At 39.0% G+C, this 24,842-nt stretch overlaps 1 protein-coding gene across 1 annotated transcript in view; it reads left to right on the top strand.

Annotated features, from left to right (window-relative positions):
- LOC109465047 (gamma-tubulin complex component 5-like) overlaps positions 1-23,763 on the top strand; it is a 24,200-nt gene extending 437 nt beyond the window's left edge. Inside the window, exons 2-22 of the mRNA XM_019762190.1 lie at positions 1,868-1,920; positions 2,441-2,494; positions 3,249-3,360; positions 4,737-4,833; positions 5,999-6,078; positions 6,723-6,839; positions 7,370-7,500; positions 8,897-9,080; positions 10,443-10,659; positions 11,569-11,624; positions 12,166-12,315; positions 13,156-13,271; positions 13,818-13,964; positions 15,477-15,595; positions 16,332-16,572; positions 17,390-17,546; positions 19,478-19,616; positions 21,374-21,522; positions 22,118-22,243; positions 22,773-22,861; positions 23,402-23,763. Coding sequence (XP_019617749.1) covers positions 1,868-1,920; positions 2,441-2,494; positions 3,249-3,360; positions 4,737-4,833; positions 5,999-6,078; positions 6,723-6,839; positions 7,370-7,500; positions 8,897-9,080; positions 10,443-10,659; positions 11,569-11,624; positions 12,166-12,315; positions 13,156-13,271; positions 13,818-13,964; positions 15,477-15,595; positions 16,332-16,572; positions 17,390-17,546; positions 19,478-19,616; positions 21,374-21,522; positions 22,118-22,243; positions 22,773-22,861; positions 23,402-23,543 — 2,676 coding nt within the window. The 3' untranslated portion in view covers positions 23,544-23,763. The remainder of the gene's footprint in view (positions 1-1,867; positions 1,921-2,440; positions 2,495-3,248; positions 3,361-4,736; positions 4,834-5,998; positions 6,079-6,722; positions 6,840-7,369; positions 7,501-8,896; positions 9,081-10,442; positions 10,660-11,568; positions 11,625-12,165; positions 12,316-13,155; positions 13,272-13,817; positions 13,965-15,476; positions 15,596-16,331; positions 16,573-17,389; positions 17,547-19,477; positions 19,617-21,373; positions 21,523-22,117; positions 22,244-22,772; positions 22,862-23,401) is intronic.
- Positions 23,764-24,842: the final 1,079 nt, after the last annotated feature.

Here is a 24,842-nt window from a genome sequence, read left to right as displayed (position 1 = left end):
TTTGGTTTAAACATAAAAATTTTCTGAGTTTTATATTAAATTACACTAATTTTCCAACATTAATAACATCTTACATAATTAAATATAAGTTTAAATATTTTAATATGCACAGAATATGCTAATTTGATGACGTCATTGGTCAAAATCCAATATGGCGGACTATATTATTAGCTCTGACGTCATATGACGTCATAATTACACCAAAGTTATTAAAATTTAATTCTATTACTACACCATTCTCTGAAAACTTGGTAGACATACGATGAGTGCATAAAAACATATAAAAACGGAAATAAAGTAATGTATAAGAACGCCAGTGTATCCATTATGATCGAAAGCCAGCTGGGGTCCGCGCGGACCCCAAAAGAAAATCAGATATAATTACTCCGTGAAGGAGGTCAGGACCTCCGGACGGAGTGTTGTAATCGGCTGATTTTTCATGTTCGCAGTCAAAACACTGGGTTCTCTTTGTGTAATCGGCACGCAATTTTATACGCCGTCCGCGGGCATGCCCGTGTTGATGCACGAATGTGTATTTTTGCCGTTGCTGCTTTCGCGGTCAATGTAATATCGCAGACGCACCCCTACAATTACGAGGCGAATTGGAATGGTCCAGAAAAACGCGTTGTTTGGAATAGCAGTGGGGTTCAAAAAAGTTCATGCAGATACGGGGTGGTTTTTATAAGTGGTTCCAGATGTTTTTGCCCATGGTTAAGAGATGCCAAGTTTTTTGGAAGATGTTCGCAGCCAAAACGCATTCTTCCGTACGTCGCATTTCTGTGTAATTTCGCATGTGGTGTTGCATTATGTCCGGGATGATGCACGTCTTTTTATTTTTACCGTAGCTGTTTTGATATTGGAGTAAATGCTTATTTTCGAAACATCCCCATTTCTTTGAAATGGTTTCGTCCGTTTATGCAACTGTTACTGCGCTAATGACGACCAGTCGCGCTGTCCTGATACACCGCGAATGTGCGAGTGTTCCCTGTAGACAGTCCCGGGAGTCATTTTTTTGCTACATTCCAGGAGCCAAACCAAAATACGTTCATGAACCGAGTCCAAAAAACCGAAACGTGAAAATCGGATGATCGGACCTGATGTACATTTCTCTTTCTATAGATTGTACACACAATACACACATCTTTAGATAATCTGGCCATGGCAGGTTAAAAAAAAAGTAACCCTGAATCATACTAGATTAGCGTAAATGCATGTTAATGCGTTCAAAACAAGAAAAAAATTGTTTCCGGGTATTAATCTCTTGAATCACGGCGCTGAATATTGACGCAAAAATATTTCGGGCATCGCGCGCCCTTCCCGCGTCACGTGTAGGCATCTCGCATCTCTGATTGGTTGTTGCGTCTTAAGATGACTGAGCCGACGCGCGTTTAAACAATTTTTCTTTGTTCGATTTATCACACTTCACAGAGAATTGTCGCCAATGGCTACTTCTTTTGTTGCAATATATAATACTTCACGGAGAATTGTCGCCTATGGCTTCTTGTTTTGAATTGAAAGCAATGAATCTTAACTTTCGTAACAAAGCAATGAAGCAATAGATGGATAAACGGTAAATTGAGTGTAACAACTAGGATGTTTTCTTCAACTTCTTGATGTAGAATCTGAATATTTTTTTTTTGGATTTAAAAATGAAGCAGGTGAATCCGAGAACCGAAGAATCGATGTTGGTGTGGCCTTACTAGCATGCACATGCAAAACATCTTTAACAAATAGTGTTCTAGTATTATAAAGGTAAATTACATGCTGTCCAATGATACATGATACAATATAATTAACAATGTAACAACGAACTATATGAAGGCATGATAAACCAAATTTCAATCTTTAATCTTGTTTCTTTCTAAAGGAAGGAGATGAGCACTTCAGCACCTGTCTGGAATTTGTCACATCAAACTTCAGGTGAGTATGATGTAGATTATATCATACCTGGTCCTTTAAGGTATGTTTTATGCATCAGAATTATTGAAACAACATTTTATTAGTTTTGAAGATATTTATACGTAAATTTGTAAATTGTGCATGTATATTTTAAAGTTTGTGTATATTGGTAGACAACAGACATTTTGTATAGATTTTTTGTGCTATAAAAAGTTCAATTTTTTTTTACAAAAATTATAGTCCCCCATACTTAGACCATGATAGCAAGCACACTTTGTTAACTTAGCCAGAATGGTACCATAAGTCAGACAAGCAAACAAACTTGTTGATTCTCAATCACTGATCAAAGGTACCTTATCTAAAACATCAGATCTAATTATCAGTTGTTTCATTTCATATTTTGTAACTTATTCTACCACCATAGACGACTAGACTTTGAAAACATCATATGGGGGTGGGTAGGCTGGCTGGAGTATACATGCACTGTGCACATGAATGTTGGTGCTACACAATGAATTATTTCTTGGTTTCCTTCTTTCAGATTTCATAGATATCTGGATGTGGACAGCCATAAGGTTCATAGGATTATAGATGGGTAAGTGTGAGTGTTCCAGGACAGCTTCTGTATCTGTGTGTATAGCTGTTATAACTGCCCTTCAGCGTAACGCACCATCTTCACAGGCACGTGGTGCGGCAGCAGCTGGCTACATTACACTGAATGACCTGTTACACCTAACCCTTGAACATCTAACTCTAAACATTGTTTTTAAAAGCTATCTAATGATAATGCCCCTTCTGTACTTGGTGACAGCGAGTTCCACTCTGCAATAGTTCTAGGAAATAATGCATTTTTGAACACCTGAATCCATGGTTAATAACTTGGGTACTTGAAGGCATAAATGTTTCTTTCTGAGCTGGTGTTATAGTTAGGTACTTACCATAGTGGTTGATAGTTAATTACTAGTAGTTATTTTTGTGGATCAATGCATAATCTGGACATTTTTAGTCTGTCTTTTGTTACCACATTACTTTCCATAAAAACTATGAAGATTATATTGTAACTAAAATCATACTACTTATATTGTAACTAAAAGCATACTACACAAATTTAGGCATGGTTCTTAAGTCAGAATTGCTATGCAGGTACGTCATACATAGCAACATACAAAAGCAACCAACCAATGCAAAGAGTTTCAGTTCGAGATTCTTGATGAGTAATTTATAAATGTGGCAGTGTACATTTCTCATAGATGTACATGTACATATAGGTGGAATTATATTTATTCAGTGTAAGCCCATTGCCATGGTACACGTAAATTTTGTATTAATTGTTTTCTTTGAATTTCCAGCTTGTGTGACAAGTACATAGTTCACTCCAAGGCAGACACTGCTGACATACTGCAGAGTCTAGTGTTGAAGCTACTGGATCTGCCCATCACCCAGGAGAAACCATGTAGTAAGGTTAGCACTGGAACAGTATAATACTTGTCTTTTCAAGTGCTCATGACACCAAAATACAACCTTATCTGAGTGATGGTAGCTGACATAACTAGTATTGCCAGCTAAGGCCACGCCAATTTAATTTGTTGTTTCTTGGATTTTTTCAGAAAAAATATGAAGCGACAGGAGAAAAAAAACAAAAAACAGGCCAATTCAACAAGGCCGGAAATGTTGCAATATGAGCCATGAAGTGAACATACCAGGCTGGTTTATAATCAAAACAATAGATTTTGAACTTTTAATGAAACAAAATTGCATTGTTTCATTGAAAAACTTTAAGAACTAGGAAGAAAAGGACTTTCTTTAACTGTTAGGGCCAAAATATGTCTTTCATTGAGTATTTCAAATCAGAAAAAAATGGACAGGGCGATCCGAGAAGCAACAATTAAATTGGTGTGGCCTAACATACACATTTGCAACAAATAGACACGGTTCTCCTGTTACATTTGAAATTTCAATGCCCTGTCTTTGAAAAGTCAGCACAAGCCAGTCCTGGCAGACTATTTGCATCTCTACCTTAATTTTTTTCTGTATTTTTCCTGAGCTTACAATGTATGTCACCCCATGATGTCAGCTCTGGAAAAAGCACAGAAAGACAAAAATAAAACATAGAGATGCCCGAGGTGGGCAATTGGGAAGCTTGCCGGAGAGTCTCCAAAAATGCTGTACAAACTCAGTTTCTCAGTCATCATGATTAAAACTAATTTCAAGTGACTATAATATTGACGATTTGTTTTTTTAACAACATGGCTCTTTTGAAGTTTTGGATCCTTGTTTTCTATTTTGTTTGGCCACAAGGGACTTTGATCTCTGGCTTTCATCCTATTGACACCCATACTTAAAATAGACTAATGGTTACATTGTGTAATTTTGAATTATTGGTCATTAGGCCACACCAATTTAATTTCTTGGTTAACAGATTTTTCTAGAAAAATAATGAAGCGGGCGGGTGAAAAAAAAACAAAAACAGGCCTAGTCATCCTACTATGGCCCAAAATGGTATGAAGTCAACACACCAGCCTGGTTCAAAATTTAAACAATGAATTTTGAACTTTTAATGTCTGCATTGAAAGATGAAATAACAGTTGTAACAACTAGGAAGAAAAGGACTGTTTTCAACTGTTCAGGGCAAAATATGAGCATTTTGCAGTTGATTCAGAATTTACAAATTTACATTTTTTTGCAAATCAGAAAAAAAATGAAGCGGGCGAATCCGTTAACCAAGAAATTAAATTGGTGTGGCCTTCTATTCTGTTAAGTTACTGAAATCCTGGTAATACTAAGAGATGGTGGAATGCTATTATAATAGTTGATTTTGTATTTTGTCCTTGATTCAGAGTGACACCCACTACTCTGTGTTGTCCTTGCTGTTGTCTCTATCTGAGACACCCACCAGTCTGGACTATCAACAGCCAGTCTCAGCCCACCCACAAGGTACAGCATGTATACATGTCATCATATAAATATTAAAGGCATCCAATGCAATTTCAAGATGGTAAAACAAAAATATTCTAGATGTCATTGAGGAAATCTGTCTGATATTAGCATTAAGTGCCATTTCTTAGCACATTTTTCTTCTCATCATTTTGTATTTGAAGCATTTGAACTTTGATATAGTATGAAATACATGTACATGAGATGCCTCTTTATATTTTACTGCTTAAAATTAAAGAAAATAGCATTATGATATAAAACAAGCGACCATTTTTTGTCAGTGACATCACATTTTTGCTATGGGATTGAAAGAAGGACCAGAAAATTGACCTCGAAAATCTAGTTTACCACCCTGAAATTGCATTGGATGCCTTTAAGTAGACAGATAATTTTTAGAAAAGAACCCAGGTCATGTAAAATTACAGATTATAACTTTCAAATGGTACGTTATCTGACAATCTAGATATATATTTTCCTTTTATGTTTACTTTTGCAGAAGGACATATTGCTTTTGCCCTGTTTCTTTTTCTCCAAACACATCATGTCAATGACCTGGACCATACATGTATGTCTGTCACCATGGTAACTGGTAGCAGACACTTTGGTGTTGGATTACATTATGTTGCAAGTTGCAGGAGAAAGTTGGAGGGGCTACATATATACATGGTTGTGTTACCATTACATTATGGATGCGTTTGAGTAAGAACAATTAGAGCAGTAGTTTGTTAGGCCAGACCATTGAAGGTAAACATTATGCATTCACTTTGCAAATGTTAGTTTAGGCCACACCAATTTAATTTGTTGGTTATCAGCGACAGGGCGAAAAAAAACCAGGTCTAGGCATCCTAGTATTATAGCCCCAAATGCAATGATAGGAGCCATGACCTCAACATAAAAGGCTGGATTAATATTTAAACAATGAATTTTGAACTTTTAATCAAACCACTGCATTGATAGATGGAAAAACTGTAACAATTAGGAAGAAAAGGACTTTCCTCAATGGTTTGGGGCAAAATATAAGCACTTTTGAGCTGATTCAGACCCAGAATCTTTTTTTCTTTTGCAAATCAGAAAAAAAATGAGGCAAATCCGAGAACCAACAAATTAAATTGGTGTGGTCTTAAGACTTAATTCACATTGGGCTTGTTTCTTCATGTATTTACAGAAGAACCAGATTTATTTGATTGGCCTAGCTACTTGATGGAGGGAATAGACATAGATACAGGACCATTTCCTGAAACACCAGTAAGTAAATATGATTCTAGTAAATATAATTTGATGAGCCGATTTTGTAAAAGTCTAATTTTTATGAAACCATTGACAAACATGATGATTGTATACATGACATGATGAAAGTTCATCTCAGTTGGTAAATTACATGATGAATTAAACTGTTCTCCAACTGAATACTTAACTAGTAAGATTTTTTCATGCTCTTCTGAAAAATTTTGCATTTAATGTAATCCCCATGATTATGTATATAGCAAGTTTGGGAAAGAGGGCTGTTACTCTACCAGTGGAACTGTATTGTATATGATACTGTATAGTATATAACTGTATGATACGTGTAGTACGTCCTGCATGATATAATGTATGTATATTGCAGGGCTCAAGCCAGCACCTGTTTTTCCGTCAATTACCGGAAATTTGATCAGTGTGGTGGAAAAAGTTTTCAAGCCAATCCATCAACCTTAACGAACAAAATCAACAAAATCTTCGGTCAAAATATGCAAACATTTGAATTAAGGACTCTCAACCCCATGATTTGCCTCTCAAAATCCGGGAAATTGTGTTTTTGAAGGCTTAAAAATCTGGTCTGGCGGAAAAAAATTGGAGCTGGCTAGAGCCCTGACTGGTTTCTTGTATTACATTTTTATCATTGCCTGCAGCCCTGGTCTGATGATGATGATGATGATGATGACAGTAGGACCAGTTCTGACGATGACTCACCAGGTTCCCTGTCCAACAGTCAGCAGCTGGACACGGTCAGAAGGGACTTTGTGCAGGTAGTTAGGATAGAAAAAGTTAATCCTTATTCATGTTACCATTTTAGCACATCAACACCAAGGCCACACCAATTTAATTTCTTGGTTAACGGATTTTTCTAGAAAAATAATGGAGCGGGCGGGCAAATAAAAATAAAAATAAAAACAGGCCTAGGCATCCTATTATGGCCCAAAATGGTATGAGAGGAGCCATGAAGTCAACACACCAGGCTGGTTCAAAATTTTAACAATTTTGAATTTGAAAATTTTAAATAATACCATGATTGCATTGAAAGATGGAATAACTGTAACAACTAGGAAGAAAAGGACTGTTTTCAACTGTTCAGGGTAAAATATGAGCATTTTGCAGTTGATTCCGATTTTATTTTGCAAATCAGAAAAACATGAATCGGGCAAATCCGTTAACCAAGAAATTGAATTGGTGTGGCGTAGTGAAAAAAAAAATCTGTTGGTATATACAATATACAATGTACACTGTACAATGTCATGTATTTCTAATAGATGTTCTATAAGCTTTTTTTATATGTCAGTGCACAGACCAAAGCTGGTTGCCGAAAGCTGATTGGTTGAAGAACAACGTTATGGTGCAGTACTGGGGTGAACGACCTCAAACCATGGAGCTGACAAACACTCATCACGCTGCCAACCTCACTAACGTCTGGTAGGGCATCGCTTCTGTTTGTTTGTTTGTTATATTTCAGTCCATACCATGGTATGGATGAAATATATTGTGTTCTCTGATGTTTCTTCTTCTCCTCCTTCTCCTTCTCCTCCTCCTGCCAGACAGTCAGAGGGATTCAACTCCGCCATCATTCAGCCAAATGACTTGAAATTTGGCATGGAGGTAGAGTGCGCCAATACCCCCAGGCGTTTTTTTCATTTTTTTGATACATGCCTTTGAAAAATTTTTATGGAGGTTTTTTGGGGCATTTTTCGCCAAAAAATGGATTTTTGGATCCTGAGCCCTGGTTTTACAACCAAATGATCTGAAATTCGGTATAAGGGTACCTTGAGCATGTGTCTACAGAACAACAGTCACATATTTGGCATACACCACTTCCAAATGACTCATTTGGGGGACTTTAATGGCTATTTTCAGCAAAAAAAGGGCCAAAAGTGCTATACCCGTTCCATGTTCTATCTAAAGAATGGCACATTCCATCTGCCCTTGGCCATGGAACACGTGTTCCATTGCGGGTTACCTGAGGTCACATTGTACGTAAGTCGTGCGTAATGACCCACACATTCAACTTCATGTGCCTAAGACCTTCAAAATGTATCAAATCTCATCATTGTTAGTATTTGCATACCTGTAAGAAGATTAGTAAAGCTTTCGAGATTCAATGTGCTTGTTCTTGCATCTTTCAGTTCTCAATTACATGGCTACTATATAACTCATTTATTTGAGAATCTTTGCCAGTTTGGAATAGTCCACTTTTGCGTGGGAGGGAGATGGACTGAAATATGCTGTATTTGCTCCCAAGCAAATGTCGGCCTCTCTAGTTTGTTTAGGATCTCCATTAGTTGCCCATCAGAATCTCAGGTTGCGGCCCAACTATAAGTTACTACTTTCCTCAAATTAAGTAATGTTACATACATAAGCCTTTGACAATATTTCTAACAGCCTTTAGTTAACTGATACTAGTAATAGCCATTAATACCTAAAATGAAAAAGCATCTGCCGTATACAGTGGTGCAAGCCAAGTGGGCATGATTTGGGGGGGGGGGCATTCCTCAGTAGACTGACCCAGTGAGGCTTGTCACATGGCACTTTCAGTGTTGAAGTGTGACGTCACGTCAACACTGGGTCAAAGGTATCTGGTAGACGATGTCGGCCCCCGTCGCGGTTCAATGTAGGGTGATGGGCCCTGATGTATATGGCCTCCTTCACCCCTCTCAGGAAATAGTCTTGTTCAGTGTCCAAAATCCTTACAGTGTCTCTAGTTAAGAAAACTTTTTTGTGTTGGTTTTAACTCTAAACATGTAACTACCAACACAGATGAACTTACATGATAAGTACTTCTCTAGTTGTTAGTTGACTTGCTGCCTGTCCACAGGGAGCTGCATCAGTACAGCAGTGATCCGTTCTACAAACCTGCAGACAGGACAGGTCTGACTGAGACCCAGGCTGCCAGGGAGAGTGTGTGGGTGTTGGGGGGCTGTCAGCAGTCTTTTCTCTACAAGTACAGGGAGCAGAAACTCCTTCTCATCAACAACATCAAGGTGTCCCACATCACTCCTGTAAGTACACCAAGTTATGTCATTACACTCACTACCTGGGCTCCAGACTAACTTTTGGACCTAGGAGCACTGTGCTCCCAACCCAAAACAATTGGGCGCACCAGCAAAAATCTAGGCGCACCCTCAGAAAAATATAATTGTCCTATCCACGTAATTTGGTTAAGGTTCCCCACTAAGTTCAACAAGAACAAATTCATGATACAAACTCTACATGCCTTTCTAACTGGAGCTAGAAGCAAGCCTAATGAATTACAGTCATTAATTATGAAAATCTAAATCTAAGCTACGAGTAGCTACCATCATATTTTCTTAAAGCATTTCTCCAACCAAGTCACAGCTAAAACAAGCAAGAAAATGTTTTCAACCAGCACAGTGGGATTTCCAGTTGAGTTTTTACCCAGCCTCTATTTAAGCTATTAAAAGTTAAAATGCTGTCACCACTTTTTACAGCTAGATATGAGCCAAATCACAGACCTCATCATTGCTTTTTTCACTTTCCCACTACACTTACTATGTTTCACAAAAGATGTACAATGTATTTGTTTTAGTCTACATGTAGATGTGTACGTCGATGAAGGTTAGACATCCAGGTAATAAGATACGCCAAAAAGCAGTTACTCATTCGACAAGCACTGGATTTTTGCATCATCTTGTCTTGACTTGTCTAACTTTTGTTTTCTTTTTGGACTTCCCAAAAATTGTCTTCACTTATTTGCATATTAGTCCATAGTTTGTGCTTATAAACCTGCATTTCTCCTCTGGTCTTTCAGTCACTGACGAAAGCTAGTTGATACTAGCTGAAACATCTGTCAGTGACCATTTCCAAAATCATATCCAGTAACTGTTGCTTAAGTAACTGCTTTTTGATTTAAGGAACGTTTGGATGAGCATGGAAAGCTGGCAGGCAAGAAACAAAACTTTGTATACATTGTGTAGTGTACATGTACAGCACAGCACAGTAACTGTACTGTTAATTACCTTCGCCAAGAAGGTTATGTTTTCAGGGGCGTTTGTGTGTGTGTGTGTGTGTGTGTGTGTGTGTGTGTGTGTGTGTGTGTCTGTAAACACGATAACTTGAGAAGGTTTAAATAGATTGACTTGATATTTGGTAGGTGGGTAGGTCTTGATGAGACCTGGAAATGATTAGATTTTGGACCCCCTAGCGGCTTGTTATGGTACTGCAGCTGAACATCCGGTTTTGATATCTCATGATCTAGACATGCTGGGGTGACGAAATTTGGATGGTAGGTAGCTCTTGTGCTGGGGAAGAAGTGACATAAGATTGGGCCCCTTTAGTCATAAAAATTAACATCATTTGGCGAAGGTATGTGGTCGTGGAACTCTAGTTTTCTTATTTTGCAGGACGCCTTACAGAGTATACTACAGAAGATAGCCTGCTATGGTAACATCACACACGCCCTACATCACATGATAGACAGTGTGATCACACGATCGTTCTGTGGTGAGACCAGTGCTCCAGTGAGCCGTACACACCAGGCCTTCACATCAGCACTACTCACATGTCTGCAAGACTTCAACAGGAACCTGGCTACTCTGGAGAGAAGACTGGTTTCACAAGGTTTGTTTCTTGATGTAGAATTATGGGGCTGACGTTTTGGGACATTTTTTGCTCAGGGACAGATCCAGGGAATTGTCTTGCCTTGAAAGTTAATCTTTTTTTTTATTGCAACATGCAAAAATGCAATTATATATACATGTAGTGGTAACGCACTCAAGCGAATACATAATATTCACGTCACCACTAGACATAAAATAAAAATTACATCACAAAACATGGGTGTCGTCCAGGTAACAAGAGTACAGAGTTTAGCTATTACAGGTAAGATCTTATAAATGAATACAGAAAGTTCATCTGTTGGTAGATGTCATTATGCCGTAAGTTTAAACTGTAATTTCCAACACAAGAAATTGGACTTAGTAATAAATTGTATAGTTACTCAGATTTTCGACTGTACAACTCCGGTCTTAATTTTGGAATGAACAAGCATCACTTAACAAAGATGCATGATATGTAAATTGCATCCGCCAGAATAACTGTATATTGTTACTGTTGTTATTGTGATTTGTGAATGTATTGCGTTGTTTTTAAAAAACAGGATTGTCTGAAAAGCAGGTCAAATGACCTGAGCGCAATTTCCTGTATAACAGTATAAATAAATAAAGTGAAGTGAAGTGAAATCCACTGCTTCTGTGATGTCACGTTATGCAGATAACACATTAGTGACTCGGTGAGCAGAAAGTCTGTGACACCCCCGTCTTTATTGAGGGAAGGTTACATAGTGTCCAGATGTACATGTCTTCATGTAGATGGCCTCTTCAATCTCTCGTGCAAAAAAGTATGGTTTGGAGTCCATTAACAATTATTGTCTTGTTGGTAGCATGTCAAAATGTCAATCTTTGATTTTCAAACAGTTTCTAATCTTTTAGTGAGTTAATCAGGACATGTTCAACTTGGTATTCTCCACAGATGAGCTGGTTACCTTGTCCACCATGATGGAGACACTCCAACAGCAGTTTGAAGAAGTGAGTACTGCAACATGATCTACATACATCATGTAGACATGAACACTACATGTATGTGTGCTGCAAAATTCTAGACATAAAATCTCAGTTGAAAAGTCCAACAAACATGTAATTTCCCAAAATTCAAGGCTGTTCAACTATATGTGACTCATCTATGATATACATTCAAGGTATATCATAGATGAGTTACATATAGTTGAACAGCCTTGAATTTAGACAATTTGTCAAGTAATCTTGCATGTATTTTTCAAATTGCATGACTAAAATGTTTGCCAATATATATGCAATTTTGTATGTGTCATGGGTTTAGATCTGGACTTTTAAGTGTGTAGAAAGTATAATTTTTTTGATATTGCAGAACAAAAAAACTTTCTACCACATTTCAGTAATACTATGTAATATTTTATATATTGTGGACATCTCTGGGGATATTGAGAAACACTTGGTACTGGATGCAAAAGGTTGATATTATTTGGAACAGTGACCATTTTAGAATTGGGAGGAAGATGGAGTGAAATATGCTGTATTTGCTCCCACACAGTTAGAGATGATGTATGCAGTGTACCAGCTGGGTGTGGTCACTCCCTCCACAGACAAGACCACTGATGTCCTGAAGGCCTCCAGACTGCTGTCAGTTCTGTACCAGAACATTCTACACTTCAACACTCTGGGAGATGCTGCAAACACAAAGGTACATGCCATTCAACATATGTAGAGTCATTCCACAGAATATACTCATGTATGTTTTGTGTGTCGAAATTGTTTGTATGCATGGGTAAGGAATTAATAAAAGAGAAAAAATATGTTCCTGTGAGAAGTAAAGCCCTGGTCACAACCCGCCGTACATGCTTCTGCGTGCTGTCTACGTGAAAAAACGTGGGCAAACGTAGGGCATCCGTGCGTAATGAGTACCACCTCCATACGGAATCCTACGGATTTGGGAGCCCGCAGACACGCTGAAGAACTTTATATAATTATTTAAGTGCATGTAAAACTTTTTCTGTGTGCGGTCTGCGGATTCACCACCCGTGCGTATGGGCGACACGCGTGCCCCGTACGTACCGTACATAAGACGCACGTGTGAGTACCGCCTCCTTACGATTAAGTTGCAATCGCACAGAGATCGTACGTTGTAATCACGTACAACTCACCACTTGCGCAACATACGATGCACGCAACCGCTCACGGCCAGATGTGGCGTGCAGACCACACTCTTACACCTTGCACAACCATGCGAGTGACGTGCGTCGATGCCACTCCTTCCCCATGTTTTCAGAAAAACGTAGCAGACGTAGCCTCACAAAAAACGTACGGACAAAAAGCATGTACGGCGGGTTGTGACCAGGGCTTAAACAACAACATGTGACAATTAACCAATATTTCCAATATTAATTTTTAATTTTTCATGTTTTGACAGGCAGATTTTTGGGAACAGCGCTTTTCTTTGACCACGTGATTTGCCTCTTAAAATGTGGGAAATTAGAACGTTACCAACATGTATAAGCATGTTTCTTGTTGTGTATCTGTCCAGCTACAGTTGTTGTTGCCCCTCTGGATCCACACATTACGTCCGTACTTAGAGATGATTGATGGATGGGTCAACAAAGGTAACCTCATCGACCCTGCCAGGGAGTTCATCATACAGAGGTACAACAGTCTGTCAGAATTATTCTGCTCAATTCTTATTTATGCCATAAGTTTAAATTTTCAACACAAGAAATTGGGCTTAACCAAATTTTGGACAGTACTACTCTAGTCTTTGTCAAGGAATGAACAATCCATCGCTTCCGTGATGTCTAATTTTGTTATGCAGATCACAAACATGACTCGGTGAGCAGTGCATTTACAGAAAGTCTGTGGCACCCCCCATTTTTTTTTAGGGAATGTTGTAGTGCCCGGATGTAGATGGCCTCTTTAATCCTCTGTGCCTTCCTTGACATTACTGGAGTTGTACAGTCGAAAATGCAGGGGTATCTCCCATTTCTTGTGTTGGAAATTACAGTTTAAACTTACAGCATTTTTATGCACTAGTAAGTACATTGTAACTTCCAAATAACACAAGACAAGTAGTTTGCAATTCTTGTCATTTACCAAATGCAATAAAATAGAAACTTACTCATTAATGTTTATAAAGTCTTATGATAAAGCATGGCATTGCTTTTTAGAATGTTTTTGATATCTATATTTTGCCAGAAATGGAGATGTAGATGTTTTACATGAAGACTTCTGGGAGGCAGCGTTCCGTGTGTCCTGTACACCTGTACAGCAGGACATGTCAGGTCCTGGAGGGTCCCTGAAGGAGGATAACTTACCTGACAGGGAGACAGGCACAGAAGGAAGGTGAATATCTCCACCTTAGGCCACACCAATTTAATTTGTTGGTCTCAGGTTCGCCTCTTCATTTTTATCGTATTCAGTGCACCTATTCCCAAACATGAATTTGGAGCCCTGCATGGTCATGTACTGTGTCACAATGAGTTCTTGTTGTATGATGTTGTGTTACATGCAGCCTTTCTAAAATGCATTCTTGTATATGTGTATCACTAATCACTAGTAGAGGGATATATCTCTTTGAGTATACTCTAGAGGACAATTGAGATCTCATCACAAAAGACAAGACTAAAAGAGAGCTGAAAGAGATCTGTCCCCATTAGAAGAGACTCCAAAGAGAACTGCTGTAGATTCCTTCATGACACCTAAGGTTGGACCCCCTCAGATACCATCAATAATTATTGTTTTGAACAATAGATAATTAAATGGGGATTAGCGTCGAACCCTAACAATGACATAAAAACAACAACGTGACAGCCGTGTTTTCAGGTGATTTTGAAAGAGACTTTTCAAACAATGGAAAATTATGTAAGAAAACAGTTTCAAACTAGAAAGGCCAATATTTGCTTTGGAGCAAATACAGCGATGGGTTCACCACATTTTACGACATGGCAGGGAAAGAATGAGAAACACAAGGGAAAACAATGATTTACATTGATATAACTATAATATGAAGTAACATACAACTAAAACAACAGTTGGATAGCTATTCCCTACTTTATTGGTTAGGATTTTTAATTGCATAATTATGCAAACTGTTGATTTTCAAAATGAATAAAAAAACGTTCATGCCCCGCATTCCAATGCTGGAGCAGAAAAGCTTGAAATACCTACCAAAACACTTGAATAAAGACATACTGTCAGTATGGAAATGCTCTGTGCAGGTGTTAATCAAGTTAAATCCCAACAGCCAATCAGCAAGAAATGCTCTGTGCAGGTGGAAATGCTCTGTGCAGGTGTTAATCAAGTTAAATCCCAACAGCCAATCAGCAAGAAGTATAGAGGAAAGCTGCATGCCTATTGGTTGATGCCCTGCATTCCATTGTGATGACTCATGGTAAACACGGCACACTAACACAGTAATACATTTGATATAACACAGGCAAAAAACTCAAATAAAACCATTCTAAAAGCCTGTATCACAAAAATTTAAAAACGCCTAGGGGTATTTGCCCACTGTACCTCCATACCAAATTTCAGGACCTTAGGCCCTAAAATGAAGAAGCTGAATCCATTTAAAAAATGGCAGGAGAAGAAGGAGGAGGAGAAGAAACATCAGAAAAAGCAATATGGGTTCACCACCACTTCGTGGTGTGGTGAACCCATAAAAAGAGACTTGTAAGAGACTGCAAGAGATCTGGGAGAACAGAATTTGGGAGAACAATGCCTAATCCAAAGAGATCTGCTGTTTTCTCAATTGTCTGCTAGAGTACTCAGAGTTTTATCCCTCTACTAGACTAAGTGTAATTGGTTAATCCCATACTAAGGGTTTCCCACCCAATTGTTCCCGCCCATGGCCAGAGAGCAGCATGAAGAAGAGTACATCCCAGTGTTCCTGAAGTCAGTGTTTAAGGAGATCATTCTGGCAGGGAAGTCCATGGAACTACTCAAGGCACTGGGCAAGATGGGCGGGAGAGTCGGTCAGTGGTCAATGAGATGTTGTTTTGCACTATTTCTGAGGATTCAACTTTACCATGTTGTGAACAACTATGTTTAGACTGTTTTCCTAAAGACAGTAAACTATGTATTATTTCGCTTCCTGAGATGTTGATGCAAAGACTTCGGCATGTAAACAATATTCAAACTCTACTACATAAATTACGGAGTAAGTTTACAGCCTTCAGTTTAAATCCGGACTGCCAGTTTGATTCAGAACTTATTCCCATACATGTATCTCAGCAATGTTACATCTAGATTGGCTAATATGATATACTATAGGTAAAAATGATCTAAGAAATACAAAGCAGGATTAGCCCAATTCTGCAGAATTCTGTAGAATTCTGGGAACTGGAGTCAGAATTCTGGAAACTTAAGCCAGAATTCTGCAGAATTGGGTTAATCTCCTATGGGTCCTCGGTGGCTGCTACAGTAAAAACTTATTTCTTACATCATTTTTACCTGTAGTTAATAATATTTAGCACATCTACAACTTGTACATGTAAGGTTGCTGAGATATGGGAATTAGTCCAGAATTAAACTGGAAGTCCAGAATTAATCAAAACAGCATGGGGCTGTTGATTATTTTCCAGCCATTTTGAGTGAGAAAAATTGCATCACCCTTCTTCAGCATCCTGAAAAAAATTGAAAATGCAGAATCAACTTGTTGTGGCCCAAAGTCCATGCAGTACATTTATTTCATTTATTTATCCCTTGCAGAGTTCCCAGTGCCCCTGTATGAAGAGTTTGTACAGTCCCTGAAGGTGTTTCTGGATGTGACTGATGATGTAGACCACACAGGACCAGGACTGAGTCCCTCACCCCCAGTACACACAGACCTGGTGTCTAACACCATGTTACACAGAGTACTGGACACAGCTGTGAAGGACAGCCTGCTACAGAAGAACTTTGTACAGGCCATTGTGTTAAAGTCTGCAGAAACAGAGCTAGATGGAGGAAGGTATGAATTTTAGTTAATATGTTTTTGCTTAGTTTCTTCTTCTTCTCCAAACACTGACCTCTGACCAATGACCTGATTTGTTGACATCTGTCACCATGGTACATTGTACATGTAACTGGTGTTGGGTTACATAATGTTGCAATTTCATAGAAGGAGGGATTTAGACTCCAGTAACCATATTATGTGAATGTGTTTGAGTTAAGAATTAACTGAGCAGACCATATGTGAAGGTAGACATTAATATGCATTTGCATTGCAAATGTTACTTTTCTACTTTAATCATGTAACATTAGGTTGATACAAGAAGTAAATTTTCTGGTCATTTCTTTACAAAGTAAGTTGAATCAATCCTACTTCATTACAAATAAGTGCCATTAAGGAAGTGGAGGTGCCAAAAATGAAAAAAAAAAAGGCAGGCCCAAAAAACAGGATTCTTACATGCTCAAATTTGACATATTGTTAGTGCTAAGTTTACTGCCAACTATTACAACATCCATTTGTCACTAACAAATAAAGTTTTAGATCATGGTTTTAATTCAGTGGGAACATCACATATAAAAGGAATGTAATACATCACTGCATCAAAGTAAAGACAAAACATTAAATCAGAGGCTTGTCTTGTCTCCTCTCTTGAAGTTCATATTTACATGTATTTTACATCCATTTTAAGCATGTTGACCACTGTCAGAGGGAGACAAACTTCCATGTTTTTTTTTAAATCAGGCAAAAATGAATGCGCACGCTGATGTCATCCATAAAAATTACTTGTTGTGGCCTTATTATTGACACAGCTACATGTTTGACCCCTTACATACAGACCTGTAGTGCCTGTAGAAGGAGGCCAGCCTGTCCAGTTGGCCCTACAGAGGTGCCTGTATCCTCACATCTTACAGAGGTGCAACACTGTCAGCAGACTGCTGGTGGAACTCTTAAAAACAGAGTATCAACTGGGAGACTACCTGCAGGCCATGCATGTAAGATCAAACAAATGTGATAAACCTGTCAGAACCCACTAGCCAACTGTTATATTCCCACCTTAAAGGCATCCAGTGCAGTTTTTAGGGTTTGGAAACCCGATTTTTCAGACCCAATATTCTAGTCATGTATCTACATACTGAGTTGAAACCATACTATCCCAGTGTATATTGACCGTCATGGAGCAAAAATTTCCCCAAATTCTGACGGAAAACAGTTACTAGAAGGGCCCTGCGCTGAGTTTTAGGGTACCACCCAGGAAATAAAGGACTCTTGGGGCTTGTTTCTTCTGCAGTTTTCAATGCACAAAGTGTAAATTGCTGATTTAAATGTGCTAATGTGAAGCAGTATGTGTCAATATCACAAATATTGCCTTATTAAGAATATTTCCAGCTTTGCTGCCCGGAAAACGCATTGGATGCCTTTCAACTATCATGTACCATCCCTTTTCTTGGTGCTAAAAGATCATCCCCCACCCTGAGCTATCATGTACCATCCCTTTCCTTGGTGCTGAAAGACTATCCCCACCCTGAACTATCATGTACCATCCCTTTTCTTGGTGGTGAAAGACCATCCCCACCCTGAACTATCATGTACCATCCCTTTCCTTGGTGCTAAATGACCATCCCCACCCTGAACTATCATGTACCATCCCTTTTCTTGGTGCTGAAAGACCATCCCCACCCTGAACTATCATTTGCCATCCCTTTCCTTGGTGCTGAAAGACCATCCCCACCCTGAAGTATCATGTACCATCCCTTTTCTTGGTGGTGAAAGACCATCCCCACCCTGAACTATCATTTGCCATCCCTTTCCTTGGTGCTGAAAGACCATCCCCACCCTGAACTATCATGTACCATCCCTTTTCTTGGTGGTGAAAGACCATCCCCACCCTGAACTATCATGTACCATCCCTTTCCTTGGTGCTGAAAGACCATCCCCACCCTAAACTATCATGTACCACCCCTTTTCTTGGTGCTGAATGACCATCCCCGCCCTGAACTATCATGTACCATCCCTTTCCTTGGTACTATCATGTACCACCCCTTTCTTGGTGCTGAATGACCATCCCCACCCTGAACTATCATGTACCATCCCTTTCCTTGATGCTGAAAGACCATCCCCACCCTAAACTATCATGTACCACCCCTTTCTTGGTGCTGAAAGACCATCCCTGCCCTGAACTATCATGTACCATCTCTTTCCTTGGTGCTGAAAGACCATCCCCACCCTGAACTATCATGTACCATCCCTTTCCTTGGTGTTGAATGACCATCCCCACCCTGAACTATCATGTACCGCCCCTTCCCTTGGTGCTATCATGTACCACCCCTTTCTTGGTGCTGAAAGACCATCCCCACCCTGAACTATCATGTACCATCCCTTTCCTTGGTGCTATCATGTACCACCCCTTTCTTGGTGCTGAAAGACCATCCCCACCCTGAACTATCATGTACCATCCCTTCCCTTGGTGCTGAAAGACCATCCCCATCCTTAACTATCATGTACCACCCCTTTCTTGGTGCTGAAAGACTATCCCCACCCTAAACTATTATGTACCACCCCTTCCCTTGGTGCTGAAAGACTATCCCCACCCTAAACTATCATGTACCACCCCTTTCTTGGTGCTGAAAGACCATCCCCACCCTGAACTACCATGTACCATCCCTTTCCTTGGTGCTGAGAGACCATCCCCACCCTGAACTATCATGTACCATCCCTTTCCTTGGTGCTGAAAGACCATCCCCCTGACCTCTCATGTACCACCCCTTTCATTGGTGCTAAAAGACCATCCCCACCCTGAAGTATCATGTACCATCCCTTTCCACTCAGAGTTTTCCAGAAAATTCTGTAGAATTATGGTCATTTGTTGCTAACATACTCAGTAAATGTATAATCTATAACTCATTGCTACTTTCTATGTTTACAGAATTTTTTCCTGATGGAGGCTGGTGATGCCATGCACAACTTCTGCACACCTTTATTTGCCCAGCTGAGTGGTGGTGAGGAGTGGCAGGATGTTTCCATGTTGAACTCCCAGCTGCACAGCGCTGTACAGCAGCATTACAGTCAGGATGCTGACAGGTTTGTAGTAAGGATGTTTCCATGTTAAACTCCCAGCTGCACAGCGCTGCACAGCACTCCAGCAGCATTACAGTCAGGACGCAGACAGGTTTGTAGTAAGGATGTTTCCATGTTAAACTCCCAGCTGCACAGCGCTGTACAGCAACATTACAGTCAGGACGCAGACAGGTTTGTAGTAAGGATGTCCATGTTAAACTCCCAGCTGCATAGTGCCATACAGCAGCATTACAGTCAGGACGCAGACAGGTTTGTATCAGGCCATACTAATTCAGTTTCACGGATGACATCTGCCCGCACATTGATTTATTTACCTGTTTTACCTAAAAAAATCACTTCCGAGGAGGCTCTGGCCTGGGTACCATCCTCCATAGTCCATTGTACAATTTCGCTAGCGACAAGAAGGAGCCGGCGGTAACTACAGAGGATGACACCCAGGCTGCTGAAGCTCCACGGAACTCAAGAACTCAGTACAGTGCCGCATGAATGCCGCAAAAGGCCAGCATGTTACGGCTTGTCGTGAAAGTAACAGTTACTATGTACTACCTGAAAATTCACAATCCTAGCTTTGTATTCCTGTGGTTAAGCAGCATTTTGGCTGGTATTTTTTTTTCATTCGCCCGCCCACACTAGTTTTGGGATCTTCAGACTCGGAGGATGTCACCCATAAAGTCAAGTCAGTGTGGCCTTACTGAATTGTAGCCATTCTTTGTGAATTATATTGTACAAGTGTAGGTGTATGTAGATTTTTATTTGCTGCATTGACCATTACCAACTGGGAAGTACAAAAGACATAAAGTTGATAGTTCTTAACAGGTTTTAGTAAGATCCATTAATACTTCATAAATTCTGAGTTGAGTGGTGCAGTTAAAAATTGTCTTGTGCAGATAATTTTGAAAGTAGCCTGCACCAGTGCAGGTATGCAAAAAAAGTATTTCCAGCCACCAGGCCTTGCTAAATTGGAGGTACGTTGTATGTATGATTACAGATTATCTGTGACAGTGGAGGCAACACAGATGGAGGAAAGTCAGCCCATCCAGCAGCTACAAGGTCTGACCCTGAGCTATCGAGTTCCCTGGCCTGTAGACATTGTCATCACTTCAGCCTGTCAACATGTGTACAACCAAGTCTTCCAGTTCCTACTGCAGCTCAAATGGGCAAAGTACTGTCTGGATGAACTCAAGTTTGCAGGTCAGTACCGTAGACAAACTATAACATTGTTATATTATTGCCTTCTTTAGAAGGGTATGTTTTAGGTTTGGGTCTGGTGGAGCGGCTTGTAGGTGTGGTTCTGTATGTAGGTCAATGTCTTAACTTGAGAAGCTGTGGCTGGATCTTTGTGATATTTGGTATGTCAGTAGCTGTGGTGGAAATGAAGGTTAAGTTAAAAAATGGTCCACCTGCCTTTTTACAGTGGTACTGCAGCGGGCTTTGTATGCATTTGTTGAAATCGTATGTGTTCAACATAACTCGAGAAGCTGTGAATGGATCTTAATGATATTTGGTAGGTAAGTAGCAGTTATTGAAACAAGGTTCAAGTTCGAAAATGGTTATCCTGTGAGGTCCCCATATATATTGTGTAGTAAACAAGGTTACTGTTTCTGATTGTAGATTTAAAACTTGTAATTATCTTTACCAAAATTGTTTGCCAAAAACAGTTTACCTTTCATTTGTATTTACAATTGATAGCAATGGCTGTCTGTCCAAACATGCCATGCTGTTGACATGACTGTACCTTGTACAGACCTGAGCAGCTCGGCTGTTCAGACTGTTCCTGAGGGACCAGCGGAGACAGAGGATGTCCCTGCCAGACAGAAGGAACACAGGATGCACCTCCTGAGACTGAGACTTCTACACTTCATCAACGCTCTGCACAGCTACTTCATGACCAGGGTCAGAGTTACTTAGTAATACCTTATCTTTGATAATCTATAATAAGGAATAGGGAAAAAAAATGTTGTGTTTCCTGTTTCCCGACCAACCCTAGAAAAAGGTGCCGACCCTAGTCCTTTTTTTTGTGGACCCTGCAAGGGACATAAATTTCCTACACCCTGTATATTTCCCAGCTCCCTGATCTGACACCTGAGTGATGAAACGTTTTACAATCGGTTTTCCAATATTGACATTGAAAAGATGTGTCCTCATGCAAGTTTCACTTTGTTGAACTGTATTGTTGTATACAAGTAAGTTGGATCATTAGAGATCGGCAAAGTCTAAAAAGATACTGACCCTAAGTTTTTCAGCACTGAAACAGGTTAACACAACATTTTTTCCTAGGCCTAAGCTATCTGGAATAGTCATGTACATGTAATTCCAGAATTGACTGGTGCATGCCAAACAAAGGAAATAGTGTCTTACTACTAGTATTATGATCAACTGTCATAATTATAGTAAGTGACTATTAAATGCCTGCTAGATCAATACTCAAATAGTCAGCAGCCATTTGAACCATGTGCCATTCCTCACTGATTATTCTTGCTTCCAACAGATCCTCTACACAACAACTCTGGAGTTCCAGAAGGAATTATCTGAGGCTTGTGACTTGAGTCGAGTGATCGAGGCACACACAGCCTTCCTGACTAAGCTGTACCAGAGGTGCATGTTACACAAGAAGGTGATTACAACCTCCCCTTTGTTCAATAATTGTTTCTTGATTTTTTAGTAGACTAAGTGTAATGGTGTTTGTGGTGGAACAGCTACATTTGTATGTATAAAAAATTATGCATTGTAAACGTCACAAACTGTATTACTGTAAATCACTTTATAGTGACTGTCTCACTAGCAAAATTTTGCGGTCTGAGAAAAATTTAAATGGACACGTTTGCAGAACTATATGGTATAAGCGGCTGTGGCAGGTGCAGAAGAATGAAAGTCGGTGAATTATTTGTTAGTGGTAAACGATAAACTCGCGGTACGCAAAACTGCAAAATAAAGTACCGCAAATATAAATTAAAAGTGATTTACAGGAAATGAAATATAACAGTTACTGTAAATGTTACAGTAACCGTAAAATCAAACACAAGGCAATACTTTTAATGTAAACAATATTTCATACATTAGCATATTGTTCTTCATTTACAGATTAGTATATTGAATGAATTTTCTCCCATCTGTTCTCATCTTTTATTATCTTGTATGTTTAGGCCGGGTTGTTAAAGATGGCTGTCAGGAGAATGTTGAACATGGCGGTGAGTTTCCAGACCCTGTGGGGCCGTGGTCTTCACAATATCAGGTAAACATTATATCATTTTACATGTGATAGGCTTTTCTTCACCAGCTATGGCTGACATACTGTAGATAAATACATAATGCATGTACATGCATAGAAACTGATGAAATTATGAGGGAAACTGAGTTCTACCAATTGTAATACACAACTATACCAAAATGAATCCCATCTTGATGTATTATTAATTGTAACATTAATTAACATCATTGACAATACTTCATGTAGATGGAATTCATGATTAATGATTAAATATTTTTTTGAAATTTGTTGTTTCCTGTTTTGCATATGAGATATGTGTTTCCATCATTTAGCATAAGATGAGGTCCAGATTTTTAAGGACTTTCTTTTAAGTGTTCAACATCAGAATCATTATTGGACAAGAAAACATCATAGTAGGTGTGACAAATGCTGGTAACATGTTGCATGCTTTGATTTTTCTTCAAGTGGATTTAATGTACATACATGACATAATATGATATTGTAAGCCACTTCCATAATATTTGAGGTCCTTTACACTGCTTTCTCGATTTTGTATATCCACAGCCTTGAATCACTGGAAACAATTGAAGATGACTTCAAGAAATGCAATGATTTCCTGGGATCATTCTTCATCAACATGTCCCGTAGAGGGTCCTTCCCACACATGGAGTCCCTGGCCTTGTCTCTCAGGATGGGGGGGACCTAGAAGGTCTGATGTGTGTTAGGATTACTGTTCAAGAGACAGACACAGTCGTCGTCTTTTTTCAACCAGCCTTCATTTACATTGTACAAGCCGTTTTGCTCTTCTTGATTTGGGGATGCGTAAAAAAATAAGAGCAAGGTCTGTTGCTATTACATGTATATACAAGCCCCAGTTCTACAGTGCAAGCATGTCTAACCCTCGGATGATGCGGAACAACAGACGATAAACCGGATAGTGAGTGAGTGAGTGATCGTTTATTACTACTATTAATAATAATTGTCTTGTGCTGTGTCTGGTGGGACAGGATGTAGTGTTGGAATCAAGTGTCTGACAGCATGATGATAATAATAAAAAACAAAATGAGAAGTTGTTTATATGTACATCTCTCAACTGTGCTGTTGAATATGTGTAACTTGATGCTGTGTGATTTTGCTTTGTGATGCAGTTTTCCACACAAAAATTGTCATATGGAAAGTAAATAGTATAAATAATAAAAAAAAATAAATTACACAAATCTAAGTGAGTCTGACAATTGATTGCAAAATCACAAAGAACCTTAAGCCTGACCTATGGAATGGAGGTTGCTTGTACAGCCTCTATTAAAAGTACAGTAACTGTAACAGTACTGTAGTAACTGTAGCTGAACATGAACATGTACATAGTACATGATTGTAGTTCACATTGGTCTGTGTACATACATGTAAATATAGTAACTTAAAGATATATGTCAAAATTTACTTTTGCTTGATACATGACCTGCATAGCTTGTACATGTAAGAGAATAAACGTACAGTAAAGGTCTTTCATTGCATTGATTTAATCTTGTGAGTGAGAAAAGTTTGCTGACAAGCCTACAATGTACATTTAATTTGTTACAAATGTACATGTTATAGTACATACATGTAGCTTAAAGGCCATATAACACTGAATACAACTTACAGTTACTGTAAATTACAGTTCCTGAAAATAGCCAGATGTGTACAATATTAATCAATGAACAAAGACATTTGGACAAAAATGTTAGGGAACAACAGATCTTGCAAAATTAATCATCCTTCCAGTTCTTGATTTCAGCAGTCAGATACAATGTAATTTTAATTTTGATGTCACAGTGAACATGATGTCTGATTCAGAACCTGGCACCATGCTCGTAAAAATGTTCTTTTGAGAAGCAAATTCATTGTAACAGAAAACATTTAGACTTAAAACTGTATGTAATTGTGTAGTCATAATGTTTATTCATAATGTTTACTTCTCAAATTAACATTATTTACGAGCTGTGGCACCAAGCTCTGAACCACA

The sequence above is a fragment of the Branchiostoma belcheri genome, unplaced genomic scaffold (genome assembly GCF_001625305.1).
Source record: "Branchiostoma belcheri isolate BF01 breed outbred unplaced genomic scaffold, Haploidv18h27 scaffold146, whole genome shotgun sequence".
NCBI lineage: Eukaryota > Metazoa > Chordata > Leptocardii > Amphioxiformes > Branchiostomatidae > Branchiostoma > Branchiostoma belcheri.
This window is presented reverse-complemented; position numbering and strand designations above follow the sequence as displayed.